At 39.4% G+C, this 18,062-nt stretch overlaps 1 protein-coding gene across 22 annotated transcripts in view; it reads right to left on the reverse strand.

Moving 5' to 3' along the window:
- Positions 1 to 436: 436 nt before the first annotated feature.
- LOC140478847 (uncharacterized) overlaps positions 437 to 18,062 on the reverse strand; it is a 352,643-nt gene continuing 335,017 nt past the window's right edge. For all 22 annotated transcript variants that reach the window (XM_072572342.1, XM_072572329.1, XM_072572328.1 and 19 more), the window contains 9 exons: positions 16,376 to 16,564; positions 13,574 to 13,689; positions 12,419 to 12,477; positions 9,247 to 9,452; positions 8,590 to 8,758; positions 6,638 to 6,826; positions 5,565 to 5,602; positions 5,062 to 5,168; positions 437 to 1,854 (listed from right to left, as the gene is read on the reverse strand). In XM_072572342.1, the coding sequence (XP_072428443.1) occupies positions 1,798 to 1,854; positions 5,062 to 5,168; positions 5,565 to 5,602; positions 6,638 to 6,826; positions 8,590 to 8,758; positions 9,247 to 9,452; positions 12,419 to 12,477; positions 13,574 to 13,689; positions 16,376 to 16,564 (1,130 nt within the window). In that variant the 3' untranslated portion in view covers positions 437 to 1,797. The remainder of the gene's footprint in view (positions 1,855 to 5,061; positions 5,169 to 5,564; positions 5,603 to 6,637; positions 6,827 to 8,589; positions 8,759 to 9,246; positions 9,453 to 12,418; positions 12,478 to 13,573; positions 13,690 to 16,375; positions 16,565 to 18,062) is intronic.

The following is an 18,062-nucleotide window of genomic DNA, read 5'->3' on the forward strand; positions in this document are numbered from 1 at the left end:
AGGCTGCTTTCATGCCAAGCACTCTGCCTTCAGGATGAGGTGAGGGGATGTAGCTCTTTGGTGGGGTCAGTAGTTGTCATTCTTCAACCCAATTAAATGATCCAAATCAAACTTGCCTCACAGCTCCAGGGACATGGGTTTGATTCCAGCCTCAGGCATCTGTCTGTGTGGAGTTTGCACATTCTACCCATGTATGCATGGGTTTCCTCTGGGTGCTCCGGTTTCATCCCACAGTCCAAGATGTACAGGTTGGGTGAATTGACCATGCTAAGTTGCTCATAGTGTTCAGGGATGTGTGGGTTAGGTGCATTAGTCAGGGTTAAATGTAGTGTACTGGCGTAGGGGAATGGGCCTGTGTGAGTTTATCTTTGGAGCATCGGTGTGGACCTCTTGGGCTACATGGCCTGTTTCCACACTGGAGAGATTCTATGATATCTATGAACTAGTGCTTGAGTAATTTTTGACCCTTTCTTTGTAGATTTCTGTTTTGTATAAAGGGACATATTTATGAGAGATAGCTTTATTCCAGAGTTGGGGGTGGGGTGGTTGGTTAGTCAGCCTCCTCATATCTCTTCTTGTTAACTTGCTCCCAGTTTGAGGTTTCCAAGACTTTACAGCATTCCACATGTTTTGTGTAGGACTTTGCCAGACAGTCACTGAATTTGCAGCCATAGATTTCTTCCTTTCTCCTATAGCAGACCTTTCTTAAAAAAAAATACTTTGGAACCAAAAGTAAAAAATACCTTGGGGCTTGATATACTGGATAGGATCACCCCACCATGGGGAAAATACCAGAGTCAACAGGACAAGACTCTTAAGGACCATTAATTGGCAACTTAACATAGCCAAAAGGTTTCAAAAATGGTTAGGTTGCCTGATACCATCTTGGGAAAATTCAGGTTGGTTGGGGGTGAGCAGCTCAGGGGATGGGGCCACCCACTGGACTTTATGCACTCTTCCCTCTTCAAAATGAGTGTAAATGTACCACTCCTAAGGACTGATGCACCTGCGCTGTGCTATGTGGTTAATCTTATCAACCTGGTTGACCAGGGATATGGCATTGCAAGTGTTGTCTGCATTATAAGTGAATAAAAACATTCTACCACTTTTTAGATGAATTATTTATTTTATTTGAATTTCTGAAATTCTTATATATCTTTTGTATAGATTATTTAAATAATCTGCTTTAGATTAGAATACATACATGACTCTACTAGCTCTATTCACTAGAGGTGAATTGTATTACCCTTCACCAGGGGCCTTAGATATTTAGACTGTATTTTGCCACAAAAATCACATTCTAATATAATAATAGTACATGTGCAATTTGATGAACAATTTTCTTATCAAATATAGGAATATAAACATTATAAAAATAATGCTCTGACATGATTTATATAGTATATTTTAAAGATTATTTCAATCATGATTTGTAAATTCAATTTGGAAGTAAAAATGAAGAATTATATATTATTATGATAATATTCTCAACAGCTGGCACCTACTGAAATCTCTTATAAAGTGATGAAAGGGAATTAACTGTAAACATTAGGGTTTATTATAAGTAAAATATTTAGACACCAAGAATGAAACACACCCTTTAATTCATATGAGCTTTTATAGATTTTACCGACTGCCTCTTTTAGACTTAGAGTATAGGTAATTGAAAACATATTCAAGTATGCTTATATAATAAACCCATATCCTGATAGTGCAGTCTTTGTGCAATAACTCCTTTATACCAGTGTGTCATTTTCCATGATCTTTGGTAAGTTCCTCAGTAACATGTTGACAGTTTTATGGTATTTCTGAGTCAGTGCCACTTTTCTTGACTGATGGTCTTGCAATTTTTATCTTAAAAAAAAATAATAGTTATTAGGCATGATAAATAGTTTACTACTTTTTCAGTTCTTTAAGTGAAAGAAAGTCTGATCCACAGTGGCACAATCTCCACCATAGACAGGAAAAGGAGGTAGTCCCAAATCCATCCCAATTGGAACAGAGATTGAATCCCGTGGTCTTGGCATCAATCTGATCCACAATGGCAATCCTGCCAATCATCTGCTCATATTGTTCAAGTTAATTTGGTAATATGTTTCATGTATTTTATCATCAGGAGCTACAAATAATGACAGTGGGGACTCAAATTTTGCTCCATCATCTGGCTGATCAGGAATCTCTCCTGCTCTTACCACGAGCATTTACATATATTGGAAGGATTTCATGTTAACACACAACCTGGTTGGTCACACTACCAGCCCACCTTCCTTGGCCATCATGATCTGGATTGGGTCTTGAACCCAAAGCTGCTGGCTTAGAGGCAGGAAAGCTACTAATGCTACCATTGCACCTCAAGACCTCCATCTGACTGTATATCTAAGATTTCAATATATCCCTAACTCCAAACTGAATGAATAGTTAAAGACTGGGAACATTACCCTTTGGAAACTTTGCTCAGAAAGATCATATGTTAAATATTGTGGCTAAAATAATAAAATGATCTTGCCAGTGTCTTGCAAATGCCATACATATGTTTATATATTATATTGAGATTGGAGTTTTCTGTTTACATCTATCTTTGTGGATATTAATTAATATGACTGAAATGAATATACATTCAGTAGTCAGCACTTATGTTGTAAATGCAATCAATATTGTATACAGGTCCTTGTGGTAAGTAAATGGGGGCATTGGGCAAAAAGCCAAGATGCTATTCTATGTTTGTACAAATCATTGATTAGACCACAGTTATAACTCTGTCTTGTTTTGACTGTATTATGTTGGGGAAGATATCAAAGACATGTGGGTGTCGAAGAAACTGCCATGAGGATACCAGGGATGTGAAACTTTACTTGTACTGAAACAAGAAAAAAAACAGCATTTGATTCATGAGAATAGAATCAGATAGTCAGAGAGTCTGTTAACATTTACCATAATTTTAAATATTTTTACCAAAATAACAAAGGGAGAGGTCACAGAATGTTTTTCTAAATTATGCAGAGAATATAGAATGCCATAACATTGGACTCTGCCAATCTTTCAAAAACTAAAAATAGTTTTATCAGTTGAAAAGAATTTATAGAAAATGTATCAATTCACTGTTTAACTGAGAAAGGTGGGTTACAGGGCTTCTGCCCGAAATGTCGATTTTCCTGCTCCTCGGATGCTGCCTGACCTGCTGTGCTTTTCCAGCATCACTCCAATTTTGACTCTGATCCCCAACATCTGCAGTCCTCACTTTCGTCTACATCCAAACATTACCTGGTCACCCGAAAGGAAGCACTGCTTTTCAGAATCCTACAATTGCAAGCAGTGCAATACTGTTTTGTGTATGTGTGAAAGTGAGGGAACGACAGCTGGGGTGGAAGAAAAGGTAAGAACATGTATGGAGCAGGTGGATAGTAGGGTAATGGAGGTTTGAAACTGAAATCGCATGAACTGAGAAAACATGCAAATAGTGATGTAAATTAGTAAAAGATACATTTTTAAGAGACTTGGAAAGCAAGAGGGAATTTCTTTGACACAGAGTCAGACTTTAAAATACTAGATGAAGGACAGGGCAAGGAAAATGTGGTGCTAGGACCTCTTGGTGCTGTGAAAGAGCTGCAGTATATCAGACAAAGAAAGGTCAACCAATCTCAGAGACAGGCAGAGAAATGAATTCAGAAACAAAGAAACAAGACACAAAACAGACGAGGAAAGAATTAGCAGGAGTGGCAATTTTCAGAAATTTAAAATCAAATAAAATGTTCATTGAGTCTAAAAACTACATTTCTATACCATTCTATGAACTTTAATGGAAAGAATAATAGGCAGAGTGGGCTGTAGATTAATGAGTGACTATGAGTTTGTTTCATATTGCAGGCAATTTAATTTGCTATCTGAAGTCCCTCAACCTATGCTTCTGAACTTCCTATGGTCTTGGTCTGACATTGTGCCTGGCCTTCCGTTATCTGATTTTTCTAAGTTTTCACATCAGTAAGAGGCCACTCCTAGTTCCATGGTTCTCTTATAAAATGTCAGGGTACAGAGGTATTTGGGAGATATAGAGAAAGCTGAGAATTCCAATGGCAGATAGACAGTGTAATTTTAGCAATTTAGGGTGGTGGGCATTTGGAACGCGTTGTCAGCAGAGGTGATAGAGGCAGGCATGGTAGATTCACTTAAGATGCATCTGGACAGATGCATGAGTAGGTGGGGAGCAGAGGGATACAGGTGCTTAGGAATTGACTGACAGGTTTAGACAGTACATTTGGATTGGGATTAGATTGGTGCTGGAAAAATGCAGCAGTTCAGGCAGCATCCGAGGACCAAGGAAATCGACATTTCGGGCAAAAGCCCTTCATTAGGAAAAAGGCTCAGGCTTAGAGGGCCGAAGGGTCAGTTCCTGGGCTGTAAATTTTCTTTGTTCTTTATCACCATGATATCCTTCAATGACCATTAGAACAGACAGGAGTTTGGAACTGAGAGACACGTAGTAAGTAGGAAAGGGGAATCTCAAAGAGTGGCAAAGGGGATTAATGCCCTATTTCAAGAAATCCCCAATATTTTCAGAATCATAAACAAAAATATATGACTTATCGATATCAATTAATGATATATTCACATCTCTACTAAATAGCTAGCACCACATTGTTTTAAAACCATTCCCACGTGACAGATTCCTGTAGATTTTGTATACATGATCTGCATGAGAGAAAGAGAAAAGGAATGGTTTAAAAAAAAGTGGAGCCATAAAGATGTGTGGTAAGATAGTGAAGACCAGAACAATTGGGACAGCAGTTCTTTTGCAAATGTTAATACAGCATCATTTCTATACGTTAGATTTGGACAACACATGAAGCACAAAAGCCTCTAACACAGTGCTAGTGCATGTTATGTTATAATGAAGGTGAACGTCAGTGCTGCGGTTTCTGATGTTAGTCTTTGGATGAAAATATTCCTGTACAAGGATTTAAAAGCACTTCAACTAATTCTGCCATGAAAGAATACCTGTAGCATTATAGATATATGTTATGCACATCACTTTGAGAAGCATTGCTGATTGTTATTGTTTAATACCTCTGCAGTTGGATTGATATGATCAAAATTTGGAGTCCAGGACACAGGCTGCAGATTGTTATCATCCAAAGAAGGCAAGATGTGTGTATTTTGCAACTTGGAAGATACTGAAATGGAATGTAAATTAATTACATGTTTGCAATGTTGAGTTAATTTTCAGTGAGCAGTTACATAATATCAAGCACCAAGATAAAAAGAATGATACATTACTTGTTATTTTAATAGTATGCAAATAACACTGAAAAGAACAACCGAGAATTACAGAGACATGTTCAATGGGTTTCATGAGTAACAGAATCACATATTATGCCAATATTGCTGACAACACTCATAAAAATGCTAACATAAGTTAGCTAGTGGAATTGGACCATATTAAACAAAATTATATATAATCCATATACATATATATGTATAAAATGCAACAGCTACAGATGAGTTATACATGATGACAAATAGAGACAGTCTGAGGTGTAAATATAAAAGATTATAATGATATCACTCACGTGGATTGCTTTGGAATGAGAATGTTGTACCCCTAAAGCTGTAAAAAAAAATAAATTTGAGTTGTTTAAATGGTACAAAAAGGAACATATAACTAATCTGACTTTGGAGTATTAGTAACTGTTAGGGATATAAAAGATTTTTTTCAATTTAACCTTAAGATTTAAAAACTTTAATTTCCATTCATTGTTGACAATGTGAAGAAAAAGATCTTTGGAGGTGAATCCTTTCTGTAGACAACCCTTGACACAGGCTGGAGACCTCATCTCAAATTTCAGCCATGGGTTCAACAAGAAGCAGGTTGTTGCAAAGGTGTGTCTACAGCACTTCATCTGAACTATCAATGAAAGGGAACCCAGAGACACTCTGTTCATTTTGTACTTTCTTCTCCTTATGGAGCAAGTGAACTCTGAAAGATGTTGGCTGCCTACACCAACCCCAAACCCCATCCCCCCCCCCACCCCCCCCCCACCCCCACCAACCACCACACCTCCCAATGTATCAACTTGCCCTTCCAAATATTTGGGCTATCTTAACAGATTTCCACTGACCCAAGTTCTACAATACTCTCCATAAGTTGTAAAGAACAAAAATGTTGGGGGCATACAGATAATATTTATAGGCATGCCCCTTTTCCATAGAGTAGGGGAATGGGGCATGCCTCCAGCTCAAGAAAATGGCTGAAGTCAAGAGTGGAAAATGGATACAATCTGTATGGCATTACTTTCTAGCTTCCTGACTGCAGATTTTCCCTTGACCTGGGCCAGAATTTTTACATCCTATGCACTGAAATTATTTTGGCGAATACAGTGGACTCTTACATCAGGGCATTTTCAGGTACAAATAAATATAAATGTGTACAAAATTCAATTCTTCATTCAGATATGCTTTTGAACAGTTTGAATTACAATTCAAATAGTTTGGTAGCTTTAATTCATGGCAGCACTTTCTGATTTGTTGGTGGTGATAGCTTCAAGCATTAGGTTTATATACTACAGAATATTACACTTCCACAGATTGATATTTTGTATAATCCCTTACCTTGCTCATGGACATATAAAACTGAATGGTTTACCTGTCTGTGTCATTTACAAGTCGTTCCCTTCCAGGTTTTTTGCACTTCCAGATGATGAAATAGATGGCCAACATCAGTAGCAACAGGAAAGCTAAGGCACCAAAAAGAATGCCAAAAAATGCTCTGAGGTTCATTGACAGGTGTTCACAGCGATCACCATAACTTGAGTATATTGTGCGTGGAACACATCTGGGAAAAAGCATTGAATAGCATGAGGCACTGATATCATTAGTGTTGCATATAACTAGATATCTCTATAGACTAATATCAGGTCTCTGGAAAGTTATAATTTAAATTTTTTTAAATGTTCAGGTTAACCATATCAAGGTCACGAATCTCTTTCACCATCACATTGATATGTCACGAATGCTACTTCCATTTTCGGTGTTCATTAGATAATTATGGTACAGCAGCAGTCAACAAGTTATAATGTGGTAACATCCTTGTAGTCTTTATGTTGGTGGGGTGGACAGGATTGCAATCTTCACCAGCTCCAACATGCTCCTTGTCACAGAGGATGTTGGGGAGAATGTTTGAGAGTTTTGCATCATGAGTGAGGCACAAGTAGAATGTGTAAAACAAAATACCATCTCTTTTCTTTAGTGACCAGGCCAAATCCTAGCCTGGATTCCAACTAGTGCCACATCTGTGCACATCATATCTCTTCATGCTGGCTGAAAGAGCCACCTGCAATCCTCATTTTTTTGGGAGGGGTGGTGGGGGGCATGACTTTTGAGACTGCCCTGTCAATCCATGTCAACATAGTTAGAGAACAGAAGGAGGACGACAATTCCACCAACCAGAAGAAAGTCAGTGGCCTGCCAAAAGGCTTGGAGCAAACTGGCAAGCCATAATGCACTGCAAAACATGGTGAATGGCTCCAGCACTGCAGTCAGGACCGATGCTGGATGGCCAATGGATTCGAGGTAAGACTTTGTGCAGGGGTTGTTTTGGTATCTGAGGGAAGATGTTTCCACCAATTTAAAAACTGATTGCCAGCTTGCCTATGCCAACACACAACTAGCTGGCTGCCAATTTCAGTGCGTGCCCCTCCTATATATTAGTGAGGGGAGCTGAGTGACAGGTTAGAAGCTAGTGGGTGACTCACTTAACCTATATTACTTTTCCTCCCCCATTTCTGCTGAAAATAAACCCTGTGGGGTGATGTGATATTCAGTCAATACAATCTGAACAAATATGCAAATTTGTCAGCTTACAATTATGTAACATCCTATTCTAAACTAGGAAGCTCATTTGGGAGTTACATTAACTAGCTCTTTGTTGAATTATATTTACACTCTTGCTGCTTTATTTTACAATGTTTAAGTTAATAAAGTTGTGATCAGTTCAGCTATTTCTGAAAACTTTAGGAAATGTTTCAAAAGTTCTCATGTAGGCTGAATTTAAGTTTGATGGAAGCACCAAATCAGTGTGCTGTGCTGCCTAACCAGTTTCCTGTTCAATTCAGTGAAATGAAACAAACCAGATGACCAAAACTGCTGCTTAACAAATTCATCAAATATTTAAACATTTCTTATGAATTGGCGACCACTTATGAGGTAACTGTGGTAACATATCTTCAAAATCTATAGTTTGTGTTTTGGTGGACAGATTTCACTGAATAGAATTTTCAATTACATGTAGAGGTGTGAGCATTTGATATTGGAGGGGGGGGGGGAATGAAATTTGAAAGCAGTCTATTTAGCCCACACTGACCCTCCAAAGAGCATCCCATCCAGATGTACCACCTACCCTCTCTCTGTAACCCTACTTTTCCCATGGCTAATCCACCTAGACTGTGCATTAATAGCAGTTGATAACATGAAAACATTTTGAGGTATCACTTTATATTATGAGGTTGGCAGGATGCAGTTATCCACGCAGAACAAATAAAAACTTCCTTCTACTCTGATAAGAAGATGTTTTAAGTTTTAAAATAAATGCATTTATACTTGCACATTGGTCCATTTATCAAATGTTTGCACTCTGCTTGATTGAGACAGTAATTCATTTCGCAGGGAGACTGGCAAATCACTCCATTCTGATCATCCCACAGGACGCTGTAACCAGCAAATTCAGTGTTGTTGCAGTTGAAATGTGGCAGTAGACTTTCATATGATACTGTAATAAGGACAAAAATCAATCATTTTTTTCGTCAAAGGTGTCCATTCAAGTGTTATCTTCATGTGGTATTAGTGTGGATTTAAACGCTAATACGTAAAATACAAAACATGTGAAATATGTGTACAGAATTGGTCACTTTTATACTTTATGGAAATAAAGCAAAAGAAACAAGCTATGTTTTGCTTTTGGGATAAATGTCAGATATTGGAAAAATGATGAACAGCTTTATTAATCTATTGAATCTATATAGCTGTTCTTCTGGTATTTTTGTTGTATATTTTATCGAGCATTCTTGATTTTCTTTGAAGAGGGAATCCACATAACAAATACAGTTTGAGAAACTTGATGAAGTTATTTGACAATGTACTCTCAATGAACATTACATGTGTTTAATGTTCTGGACTTACTGCATTAGTTCTGGTGCCAGCTGGGCATAAAGCCAACTTTAAGTAAATCTTATATCAATGTTAAAATCTTGCACTTACATTTAGTTATATCTTGAATGTCTGCTTCACTTAAATTTCCAAAAGTAACATTATCAGGATGTAGAGCACGAGTAAACTGTTGTTTGCCATTAAAAGCTTCCAAAATTGCACGATGTAGCTCATTATTTAGGAAATCAATTACAGTCTTGTTTCCATTGTAACTGAATAATGACGTAACAGAAGTGATTACGTTATTCCCCTGTGACCTGTTGGTAAGCAGCAGAGATAAATTCGTCAGCTTGTTTATATGTTATGACAGAAGCATCGTATAGTTTTACTATAGGAGGAAGCCATTTGGCTATTAAGCAGGTATCTGGCTCTCTGCAAGAGCAGTCCCATTCCCTGGCCTTCTCCTCATCTTTCCCTTCAGGTATGTATCCAACACCCCTTTGAAAGTCACACTTCAGTTGATTTCCAGCAGCCTTTCAGGCAGTGCTTTTCACATTCTAAGCACCCATATGAAAGAAAAAACTCATGTCACTTTTGATTCTTTTGCCAATTACTTTAAATCCCTTCTCAGGTGTGTGACCCTACTGCTAATAATTTTGCTTTATCTGTCGAAACCTCTCATGATGTTGAACGCTCCCCTCGACAATCAAAAAACAATAGTTTCTCCAATTTATCCATCTCTGATTTAGAGAGAGGGTGCGGAAACAATTTGCAACAATAATTCCATTCACACAGCCTTCAAAAACATGGTGCCCAGAACTGGATGAGATGACACATCAATTCTGTCAATAGAAAGATTTAATTAAAAGGACCTGAGCATCAATCAGAAAGTCTGAACTAATGTGGAGTCCTGGGGTTGCAGCAGTTGCAGGAATGCTGCTGTTTGGGGATCTCACTCTAGTCTGCAGGGCCTGCTGTAGAATCTGAGGTGCTGCACACAGCGATTTTTCCCAAGGACAGGAAGAAGAAGACACCATCTTCATATTTTCATCTGACAAAGGGGCAGCACACTGAAAGCTTATGACTGTAAATAAATCTGTTGGACTACAACCTGGTGTCATGTAACTTCTGACCATGGTTATGGAAGTAAGCAGAATGTGGACACTCTAACCTGGAGACAGTGCACTACATGAATCCAGCACCTCAGGGGCATGGGAAAGGAAAGATGGCCAACACGTTCAGCTGCTAACCCCAATACAGTGACTATCCCACCACTCTCCTATACAACTTGTTAACAGATCAATACACCTTAGAAGTCCACTCCTTTTATCACTCTCTAATACATACTATATTAAATAGACAACATTTAAACTCACCCTCACCCAATACCTCACAATCATCCTCCATAAACATTGTCATTTGCTTATCTTCACATAATCTATTTATAGCACTAACAGTTCTCTGCTTTTTCTCCTTGCAGAACACTGTACATAACTTCAGAAAGAGACAGAGGAATGAAAAGTGATTGGGTATGAGAAAATTGGGATGAAGAGAAGAGTAGTCTGGAATGCCACCAGACTCGATGTTCATCATGGGATTTAGAGAGTTCCACTGTTCTTGCTGGTCCAAAAAAATATTTTTGACTTATCAGATAGGATCTACACTGGGTAATCAGCAGCTCCTACTGGTCATATGTCTACATATCTAAAAGGCTTCCAGCTAAGTTAGGCAGATATCCGAACAATCTGACTTTAAAACAATACTATAATTGTGTTAATATGAGTGGTTTTCACGGGATGTCCTGAGAGAAATAACCCCTGGAGATATAATAGACAAAACAAGACTTCTCCAAACCATCCAGGAAAGGCAAGAGATTCTGTTCTCAAGAATGGCAGCAAGGGACATGACTGTCTCACCAAGGTGGCATGGACAGACGTAGCAGTGGCATCATGCCCATGGGGTCAACACTGGTACCTAGGTTCAGTGCAGGAAGAGGAGGAACTTCACAATAGTAAATAGCACTATTTACTCACTGAACCAACACTCCCAGAGGTATCACTCAGTCTAACAGTGCCAGTACAGAAGTCTACCAGCCTCAGTATCACATTGAATATATGCACTGAATGGGCAATAGTCACTTTATGCTGACAATTTTTTGTGTTGTAGAACAATGCAGTTGGTAATCTCTAAATGCGGAGAGTTCAGGACCTCAGCATGCTCATGACGTTCTCAACAACCATTGCAATGGCACTCAATTCTTCTCTTTGTCTGTAAGCAGCATGTATTGTATGAGATATGGACCCTTACAATCAATTTTTCTGTGTGTCCGCTGTACTGTGTGTGTGTGTGTGTGTGTGTGTGTGTGTGTGCGGCAGGAAGCTTGTAGGTGGTTGTGTTCCCATGTATGTGATGCCCTTGTCCTTCCAGATGGAAGTGATTTTGGAATTGAAAGGTGTTGTCTCACGATCTTTGGCAGGATTTCTGCAGTGCATCCTGTAGGTAGTACACACTGCTGTTGGAGGTAGAGGGAGTGGATGCTTGTGGAGTGATGTCAGTCAAGTAGGCTGCTTTGTCCTGGATGGTGTCAAGCTTATTGAGTGTTTCTGGACTTACACCCATCCAGGCAAGTGGGGAAAGTATTCAATCATACTCCTGGTTTATGTCTTGTAGATGGTGGATCGGCTTTGGGGAATCAGAAGGTTAGATAATTGCTGCAGTATTCCTAGCTTCTGCCCTGTAGCCATTGTAAGTATATGGTGAATCCAAGTCGGTTTCTGCTCAATGGCAACCCCAAGGATGCTGATAGTAGGGGATTCAGTGATGGTAACAATATTGAATGTCAAGAGGCAATGGTTAGAATGCCTGTTATTGAAATGATCATTGCCTGACATTTATGTTGCACAAATATTACTTGCCACATTTCAGGCAAAGCCTGAGTGTTGTCCAGATTTTGTTGCATTTGAATATAAATTACTTCAGTATCTGAGAAGCTGCAGATAGTGCTGAACATTGTGCAAACATGAGCGAGCATCCTGACTTTTGACCTTATGATGGAGGGAAGATCAGTGATGAAGTGGTTAAAGGTGATTGGGCTGAGGGCACCGGACCTAAGACACTCTTGCAGAGATGCCCTACAGCTGAGATGACTTCACCTCCAAAACCACAAACATCTTCCTTTTTGCCAGGTATGACTCCAACCAATGGAGAGTAATATTTATTTCATAGTACTTACTATATGGTTTTAAAATAAATATATTTTTATTGTAACTTAAACTGTACCAACCAGAAAAGAATTTTCGGATTCTCTGCAAAGTGTGGCACATTTTGGAGAAAACCAAGGGCCTAAGGAATTTAAAGGAATCATTAGTGAAATCTTTATCTTCATAGTAAATCTTAGAACATAATGATTTTCTGAACTACCAGGTAAACTAATACTGGAATTTCATTTTTTATCATAATCTTTTGCATATTTCCTCAGCAATAATTCTTCTTTAAGATCATGCAATAATTCTTTTGAAAAAGAAATGTTTAAAAACAAAATCAGCTACAACAAAGCATACATTGCCTTGTGTAGTGACAGTGCAGTCTGTGCACCATGTAGTGCATACTCAACCAAGTAACTACCTGAGAAAATATAAACAATTTCTTGTACTCCTGTTTCATTTGAAAATACAGAATAGTAGCTTTTGACTTTTAGGCTGACCAGCTAAGCCAGGTTTTCAGGCCTGAACTTTCTTTGAGGTCAACTGGCAAATTTTGGGCCAGAGTGATATTGTTTGGTGGGGATACTGGTCACAGTTGCAGCCTTAATGTTTTCCTAACTAATTCAACTGTATGACTCAGTGAATGTGAGAACATAAGAAATAGGAGTAGTATTGAAGTCGGGGGATTCTGCCATTCTATAAAAGGTAATAGCTCATATGTCCAAGGCCTCAGCTTCTCTTTTGTGTCTGCTTACTATAAGCCCTCAACAAACTGATATTTCAAAAATCTATCTACTCCCCCCCTTAAATACTTTCAGTGATCTAACCTTCATGACTCTCTGGGATAGAGAACTTCCGGGAGAAGGAATTCCGTCACATCTCAGTTTTAAATGAATTTAAATATATTTTTAAATGAATTTCCTTATGGCAGTTAGATCACCGAAAGTATTTGGAAAGGAGGTTTTTGAAATATCAGGGAATTGAGGGCTATGTTGTGCTGGCATGAAAAAGGAGTTGTGACTTGGGACAGATCAGCCATCATCTTGTTGAATTGTATGGTTGGCATAAAGGAGCCAAATGGCCAATTCCTGCTCGTATTTCTTATTTTCTTATCTCTGCTCACTTGATCATAACTAAATATAAGAATTTATTGCCTCAGAGCAATTTACATGTCCATGATCTGTTAAATCACCATTGGTTTTCACTATTGCAAACAATAGTCAATCAGATCATACCCTACTTGCAGTGAGAGTACTCAGAGTCCCGTAGTCTGTGCTGCTTGTGTTTCTTAAGACATTCACATCAACATTCGGTAGGGTCAATGTAATATTAACAGATCTCTTTGGAAGAGCTGAAACAAGAAGCAAAAACATAGTTTCTCAATTGGGATGCGTAAATGCTACTCTAAGTCAAGGAAGAAAATTCTGAAAGCTGACATTTTACTCCTTGTTGTACGTTCCAAATGCAAACTACCTTCAGGAAAGGGAAATTTTTTAAAAAATGCATTCTCAGGATGTGGGTATGGCTGCTCAAGTCATTATTCATTGTCTATCCCTAATTGTCCAGAGGTCAGTTTGGAGTCAACCACATTCTGTTGGTCTGGAGTTGCATGTAGGCTAGATCAGGTAAGGATAACCGTTTCCTTCCCTGAAATTCCTACCATCTGCCATGGTGTGATTCAAACTCTGGTCCCCAGAACATTTCAAAGGGTCTCCAAAATATTAGTCCAGTGATAATAACGTTTGGCTACTTGCTATTATACTGATCTGGTCCAATTTTCAAATTCTGAGCAACACCATTGTAAGATAATGGTGACATTTAGCATCTCATGACCAGAATTTCAGAAAGGTGGAATGGAATCCTCAATGGCTATAAGTACATTAAATGCCATTAAAGAATGATACATTAAGCTTTTTAACTCCTTGCTACATTTAAACCAATTACTGTGTTTGTCCATGAAAGAATCATGATAAAAACCAAAAGAACTGCCGATGCTGTAAATTAGAAACAAAAATGAAATTGCAGGGAAAGTTCAGCAGATCTGGCAGCATTTTAGAATTCTTACAGTGTGGAAGCAGGCCATTAAGCCCATCAGGTCCATACCAACCCTCCAAATAGCATTCCACCCAGACCGACTCCTACCCTATTTCAGCCTTTCCCATGGATAATTCACTTAACCCGATGCTCCGAATCTTCGGAGCAGAGCTCCAAAGGAGGTCACTCCGAAAGCTAGTGTACCTACAATTAAACCTGTTGGACTATAACCTGGTGTTGTATGATTTTTCACTTAACCTGCACATCTTTGGACTGCGGAATGAAACTGGAGTAACTGCAGGAATCCCATGCAGACACAGAGAGAATGTGCAAACTCCAGATTGATAGTCGCCCGAGGGTGGAATCAAACCTGGGTCCCTGGCGCTGTGAGGCAGCAGTGCTAACCACTGAGCCACCATGCCACTATCCTTGGTGGACAGAAATCAGAGTTAACATTTTGGGTGGAGTGGTCCTTCCTCAGAACTGTTGGTAGCTAGGAAACTGCTGGTTTATACGCAAAAAATAGAGTGGGGGAGGGGGCAAGGAGTAAATAAAAGGTGGAGATAGAGTCCAAAGAGAGAGAAGAACAGTTGAACAGATAAAAGAATAGATAACAATTTAGCTTGGAGGGTGAATAAATGTAAATGAGGACTGTTAATGGCTAACAATGGGTTATGTGTAATAGCAGACTATGTGATAACAAGGCCTGGATTGTGTGAGTTGAGGTAAGGACATGGGAGAGGTCAAGCCCTAAAGTTTGTCAACTTGATATCAAGTCTAGAGGGCTGCAGGGTCCCCAACCAGAAAATGAGGTGCTGTCCTTCCAGCTAACGCTGAACTCACTGGAGCTCTGCAGTAAGCCTGAGAGAGAGATGTTGGCCAGGGAACAGGGTGGTGTGTTGAAGTATTCCTGATGAAGGGTTTTTGCCCGAAATGTTGATTTTACTGCTCCTCGGATGCTGCCTGAACTGCTGTGCTTTTCCAGCACCATTCTAATCTAGACTCTGGTTTCCAGCATCTGCATTCCTTGTTTTTACCTGGTGTGTTGAAGTAGCAGGCAACTGGACGTTTAGGGTGTTTTTTGCTGATAGAATGTAGGTGTTCTGTGAAGCAGACATCCAGTCTACGCTTTGTTTCCCCAATGTAAAGGAGACTACATTGTGAGCAACAAATGCAGTAGACTAGGTTGTGTGAAGTGCAGGCAAAGTGCTACTTCACTTGGAAGGTATGTTTGGGCTCTTGGGTACTGAGGAGTGAGGAACTAAATGGACATATGTAACACCTTCTGCAGTTGCAGGGGAAGGTGCCAAGGGGCTGCGGTGGGGTGTTGGGAGTAAAGAAGGAATGGATCAGAGTGTCCCAGAGGGAACGGTGCCTGCAGAAATCTGACAAGGGAGGGGAGAAGAATATGTGTCTGGTGGTGACATCTCGCTGCATGTGGCAGAAATGGTGGCTAATGATCCTCTGGATGTGGATGCTGGTGGGATGAAGCATAGACTGGATGACCACTTCACAGAAACCTATGTTCTATCACTAAAAACATCCTAAGCTTCCAGTCGCCTGCCATTTCCACACACCACCCTTAACCGCTGGCCAATATCTCTGCAGTATTCCAGCAAAGAACATTGATTGTTTTTGAAAAGTATTTAATTGACATTGATATCACTTTGGGTACTTGGGAAATATGCTTTCATAAAGGCAAATTCTTCCTTCTATTATCAGTTGAATTTCATAAACTTTATTCTTTCATTCATGGACTTGGGCATCACTGGCATGGTCCAGTTTTGCTGCCCATTTTGTACTCCCCTTGAACTGAGTGAATATTTATCCCATTTCAGATGGCAGTTAAGAGTCAACCACATTGCTGGCACAAGACAAGTATTTGACTTATATTTTAAAACAGCATGAGAACAATCCTACTACTTGTGTTTAAAATTATTGAATAGTAATGAAATGGAATGACAAATTTCTGAAGTTACAGTATATCAGATATTTGAACATACTTGACAGAGGTTGTGCTATGAATTGCAGTTCTGGATCTGTGCATTGCTCTCCTTTGTACTGACTTGGACACTGGCACAATGGTTTGCAGTCATCAGCAGGGTCTCGTAGACAGGTTCCTCCATTGTTGCAGAATGAGGAAGGACAAGTGAAATTGAAACATGGACCCGCAAGGCAGGTGATACCATTTCCTAAAGTTCGATAATAAAAAGAACGCATATTAGGATTTTATATAGGCAGATGTCTGGAATAAAAATAAATGCTTGTACTTAACATTTAACACCTATTTAATAATTAATTACTTTAGCTTTTATGTGAATATATTTTTGATTGGTTTCTCAGTTTCCACCAAATATTACATCCAGGAGGGGAAATATAACACACGGTGCATCACATTTGGTGGAAGAGATGCAACTTACCCACATGCAAACGGCTTTCATTTGAAGTGATGACAGCAAAGTCTCACAGGAATTCAGCAACATGATAATGTATTTCATATACATTGCTACTCAATACCAGCATCAAGCATTTGCAAATCAGGTATTAGTTTTCATCATTGTGATGGTTAGTGGATATTTGGAATAGTCTTGGTTTTGCATGACTACTTCCAGAAAAACTAGCTCTTGAGGATTGATCTTTGTTTCCAGAGGTCTGGGTGCTGGCTGCAGTTGGGCTCTGCACCTAGCCACAGGGACTGGTGCCTGTGGAGGCGAGCTGTTTTAGAGCCCTAGCTCAGTGTTGTGAGACTTTATCTCAGCTGCAATGAAAAACACAACAATCCTTATCCCTTAAACCTGCTTAGCACCCACACACACTTTCTGCCATCTCATGCCCATTAAACATTTCATGGCATCTGATACCCCATGCCAAGGTCTGCCACTTTCTCCCCATTCCCCCATGCTAAGGTATGCCCTCAAATAGTCCCCACGGCCCCTTATGACTCTCATGACATGGTATGGCTCTTCCATACTCATTCACACACTATGTACTACATTGAAGCAATGAAACATACTGTGGTCATTGCCAGGATGAAAAAACATTCAAAAAAGTTATGCACTCATAACTTTTTACGATGTTAAAAAGTTGTTCCTACAACAGATCAATATATAAGGAAATCCCATCTGGGGATTGCCCCCTTGCTATGGTGGACAAACTTTAGTGATTTGATGAGACTGAGAGCAATTCTGTCAGGAATTCTCAACTTCGGACAGGGAGGAAGAACCAGACAAAGTCTAATCCAAAACAAGGTCCCAGTGGTTATTCAGGCAGACGATATTCTTGTAATATCAATGGCTGTGACAGCAGACGAGGGCTGCAGCAATAGAAAGATCTCAGTTTCCTTGCTATTGAAACTAGATCTATCACCTGCCCAAGACCATAAGCCTGCTAATGTGTAATAGGAATGCATTGTCAAAGGCAAGAGGTACAGAGAAATTCATCAACATTCACCATCTCTGAATTCTGAATAATGAGTGGGTCAAGACTTGTGAGGGCAGCAGGTGCACCTCTGTCTCTGGTGCATCTAGTCTCGAACCAGCTACAGATCAGAAGATCAAGGACAGTGGTTGTGAATATTGACAGTTCCATATGCATTCCTTTTGCAAAGTCTCACTCACACAGTATCCCTTCAGTCATTGGTAAACTGCTTGTCACCCTGATTTATCTAGCATTGCCACAGGAGGTAAACTA

The sequence above is a fragment of the Chiloscyllium punctatum genome, chromosome 6, assembly GCF_047496795.1.
Source record: "Chiloscyllium punctatum isolate Juve2018m chromosome 6, sChiPun1.3, whole genome shotgun sequence".
Taxonomy (NCBI): domain Eukaryota; kingdom Metazoa; phylum Chordata; class Chondrichthyes; order Orectolobiformes; family Hemiscylliidae; genus Chiloscyllium; species Chiloscyllium punctatum.